Raw genomic sequence first — 4,536 nt, forward strand, 5'->3', positions numbered from 1 at the left:
ATTGATGTGTTAGAAAATAGTTTTTTTAGTATGCTGATTTTGAAGTTTTTCTTGTTCTTTGTTGTCCAGAGGGTGTATGCGTCTCCCAACAAACACAGGATGGACAGGAAGGATACCGAGTCCGAGGTTTCCTACCCAAACATCTTCTTCATGATTGATAACTTTGATGAGGTGAGTAGTGCAGTCTGTGCGAGGTTTACTTCATAAAAGGTGATGTATTAGGGAATAACTATCACCAAAAAAAATGCTCAATGCATCCTCTCTTGACGTCGACAGTGCTGTTATTGTTTCTCTGAAATCCACTTAAGAAATGACATTTCAAAGCATTGAATCTTCAAAATTAAGCAGGCCCCAAAAAGCTCCTACATTTGGTGCTTGCTTGTCCCCCAAATCTACAAAAGAATCCCCCAAACAAAGTCCTTACTACAGGCATGCTAGACATTGTTATAGAGGTTTTACTGTAGGAAGGATATCTTATATTCTGGAACCAACTTTTTTTCTTAGGGAGTTATTGTTATTCAGGTGTTAGAGAGACCATTGTGTATGGAGTCAATCTTGTATTACCATTGTTCTAAAGAAGTAAGTATTATTGTTTCAGGTGTTTGGAGACATCTCTGTTCAGGAAGGAGAAATGGTGTGTGTGGAGCTCCTCGCTAGGTACAGACAAGACTCCTTCAAGAGTGTCATCTTCCTGGGGTCCATCAGATATGAGGCACTTAAGAAAGTCTACGATGGGCGGGTCAGTATTTGATTATTGTCCTGTTCAAAATATAATAGAATGCTATTTGTTCAATAGCATAATTTAAGTGGACCCAATAAGATACAAATGATACGTCAGTCAAGCTAAGCAACAACAGAAAGCTATGTGAAAGCCCTTCACTTTTGTCTAAGTTCACCCCAATCTGTCTAGGGCATTCAAAGGTACTATTTCAGATCCTTTCTTTTTCATCATTTTTCCAAAAGAAAGTAAAAAAATCCTTTTGGCTGTTGCCAAAAACATCAATGAATGTACTATGACTGTAACTTGAACTAAATGAAGTATGAAATCAAACTGTACTCCCAATCCCACTCCAGGCCAGTGTAACCAGTAAGATGGCCCAGCGGATGTCCCTGGGACTGTATCACGGGAAGGAGAGGGTAGAGTTTGTGCGCATGAAGGGTCCACAGGGGAAGGGGTATGCAGAGATGGCGGTCAGCAGGCTGACAGACGGGATGCCCACCAGCAGGAGTGAGGATGACCTGAGATTCAGCAGGGTACGGGAACATTTGATGCAGCAGTGTTACCAATAGTAGTTTTATTTTTTGCCTTGCCGCCAGGCAAGGCTTTACGCCAGCTTTCTTCCATGGACGGACGGATGGACCTTTTAACCCAGCCCTTCCAAAGCCCTTTTTGTGCAATGATGGTACAAACAAAAACGAAACAAGAAGGAAACAGAACAACTTCAAGCAACAATTACAAGGTCATCTTTACAAGAGCAGAAAACAAATCATAAATCAAGAAACAGAAAAAAGACAGTACAGGCCATCACAAGCCCTTCCAAAGCCCCTTCCAAAGGCCCGTTTTTAATGGGGGTATAACAAAATCAAAAAAAGAAAGAAAACTAGACAAGAGAGACAAGACGTTTTTTCACTGTTTTCATTTTTTTTTTACATCATTTCAAAGAACATACAAGAGAAGAAGGAAAGAAAAAGGGATGTGTCAAGCTACCCACAACAGGTTACTTGTCCGCCGAGCTCCCACCAACCCACTCCTGCCAACTTGACACATCCAAATAAAAAAGACATACGAAACGTACAAGACAGACAGTTCATACCAGACTGATACGACTACAGGGGGGAAGCAGGGGATTAAAAGCGTAGTCGCAGTTTTCCCCCGTCGACCCTCGCCCACTGCACTGAGCACCACAGAGACATAAACGTTGTTTCGTTCAGACGTACAAAGTCAAGCTTTATTCTTGAGCGGAGGCACTCCTTGATGTATGGGACCATCTCGACATGAGTCGAAAAGGTCTTGTCAAAGAGTGCTTCACAACGTGAGGACCATATGCGTTTCCTCGCGACGGCCAGGGTGTAGGTGATAGCATCTATCTTGCATTTTTTCCATGAGGGTGGCAGGATGCCATAGATAACCATCTGTTTATTTATTCGGAAGTCTGACATGACCCACCTCCTGAGAAAACCCTCCACCCAAGTCCATGTTAGCAGCACTTCGCTGCAGTACCACATGGCGTGCTCTACAGTTTCGTGGCCTTTACAATTCTGCCTTGGACAAGTTCCCGAGCGAATGTAACCCCAGTTCGAGCAGAGCAGGGCATTCGTTTTGAGGGCGTGGTGTGCAACCAGCCATGCAGTGTCCTTCAGTCTGTTCTCCAGGAGTGGGTGTTGAACAGATTGGAAGGTTAATGGCCAGGGAACAGAACGCTTGTTAAGACAGACGCTTGGAACGTGAGCATCCTTCTTCAGAAGGCTGTCGTATAGAGACCGCGTAGTGCACCCGGGGTCCCACTTTTTAGAGGGGGATGCCTCTACGAGTTCAGATACCAGGGACTGTAGAGCTTTGTAGTGGGGAGGGGCATTCGGGGAGTGGGGCATGTTATTGGACCATGTTGACGGGTCGAAACGTCTAATGAAAATACCGAGCCAGTACCTGGCGAGCTGCACCCAAGGTAAGTCTTCCTGGGACATGATGTCCGAGAAAGGCCGACTGTACAGACATTTTGCCTTCTTTGCTATGTCGATTAGGCCCCAGCCGCCCTTCTCAGGAGGAAGGTAGATGGTATTTCGGCTGATCATCTCACGCTTTTTGTCCCAGAAAAAGGCGAACAGTGCGGTATTGATTTCCTTCATGACCGAATCAGGAGGGGTGAACACCGACGCCAGGTACCACAGTTTGGCTGTGGCTAGAGAGTTTGCCACTGTCACTTTGCCTGTAAAGGAGAGGGATCTGGCTCCCCATCCTTGTAAGGTTTCAACGAATTTGCGTTTACCTTCCTTCCAGTTGGTTAGGGGCATGTCAATGTTGCCAAAGACCCCACCAAGCAGACGGATGGACCCAGATGTCCATTTTATTTGTACAGGGGTGTCTGGTCTATTTCTCCATTTCCCCAGCCAAACCCCTCACACTTGTCTAGGTTCAACATTGAGCCTGAGCCTCTGTTGTACAGCCCGACAAGGTCAAACAGCCTGACGATAGAGTCGTCTGATGTCAGGAAGGCAGAGTTATCATCTGCATACAGAGACATTTTGGCTTCGTAGCCGCCTGGGAGTTTTACTCCATGCACCTCAGAGTCTTTGCGGACTGTCGCCGCAAACGGCTCAAGAGAGATTGCATACAACAGTGGCGAAAGTGGGCATCCCTGCCGCACTCCCCTTGTTAGGGCGAAGGGAGACGACAGGGAGCCATTCACCAAAACGGAACTGGAGATGTCGTTGTAAAGTATTGAAACCCACTTCCGAAAGGAAGGTCCAAATCCCATTCGTGCGAGAGTCTGTTGTAGAAAGGAGATGTTGACACGGTCAAAGGCTTTTGCTTGATCAAGGGAGACAATAGCACATTCGATGTTATTGTTATTTGCGTAAACAACTATGTCTCGTGTGAGTCGGAGGTTGCACTGGATCGACCTTCCTGGTACACCACAGGTTTGGTCCGGGTGCAACACCGACGCTATTACAGACTGAAGGCGGTTATTAAGAACTTTAGTCAAAATTTTGTAGTCGGTGTTTAGGAGGGAGATTGGTCTCCTGTTCTTGGGGTCCAATTCGTCTCCCTTCTTTGGCAACAGTGTCAAAACCCCAAACTTCTGGCTGGAGGAAAGTTCTCCAGCATCAAGAGCTTCTTGAAACACCTTCAGGAGGTCGTCGGCAATCAGATGCCAGAAGGTCGTGTAGAACTCTTTGGGTAGACCATCACTGCCCGGGCATTTATTATTTTGCATGCTGCCGACTGAGTTTAACATTTCGTCGGTTGAGAGAGGGGCCTCCAATGCTTGGGCCTCCTCTGGGGTCAATGTGTTTTCAAGGTTGTCACAAAGCTGGTCAGAGGCAACCGGGTCCACTGGTTCCTCAGCAAACAGCTCTGCGTAGAATTCGTAGAAAACATTTGCGATTTCGTCATCCTCATGGACAACTTGTCCCATTGAGTCTCGTATGGCACAGATCCTTTTCTTCTTGCCGTTGGAAGCGGCCTGCTTTAGAAAGAAGGACGTGCACTTTTCCCCCTCCTCAAATTGTTTGATTCGGGATCTGACGATGGCGCCCTGAGCTTCAGAGGTTGCCAACTCTGACAGTGCGTCTTTCGTGGCCTTATATTGTCTCAGGACATCAGGGGAGACCGCACCAGCATTAAGCTGGTTGGTCAGATCCCCTAAAGTGTTGTTCAGTTGGTAACGAACTTCTCTTTTGTCTTTGGCTATCTTACATGAGTGCTTAATAAACAAGGAGCGGGTTCGGTCTTTGACGTCATCCCACCAAGATCTCAGGGAAGGGTAACCCAACTTCAAAGTCTGCCAGTCCTGTAGGACGCAGTGAAGTCCGACT

At 46.5% G+C, this 4,536-nt stretch overlaps 1 protein-coding gene across 1 annotated transcript in view; it reads left to right on the plus strand.

Moving 5' to 3' along the window:
• The window catches only part of LOC118413945 (uncharacterized protein KIAA0930-like), an 8,987-nt gene that overhangs the window by 3,274 nt on the left and 1,177 nt on the right, over positions 1–4,536 (plus strand). Inside the window, exons 5-7 of the mRNA XM_035817620.1 lie at positions 70–171; positions 599–739; positions 1,075–1,254. Of these exons, the coding sequence (XP_035673513.1) occupies positions 70–171; positions 599–739; positions 1,075–1,254 (423 nt within the window). The remainder of the gene's footprint in view (positions 1–69; positions 172–598; positions 740–1,074; positions 1,255–4,536) is intronic.

The sequence above is a fragment of the Branchiostoma floridae genome, chromosome 4, assembly GCF_000003815.2.
Source record: "Branchiostoma floridae strain S238N-H82 chromosome 4, Bfl_VNyyK, whole genome shotgun sequence".
NCBI classification, from domain to species: Eukaryota; Metazoa; Chordata; class Leptocardii; order Amphioxiformes; family Branchiostomatidae; genus Branchiostoma; species Branchiostoma floridae.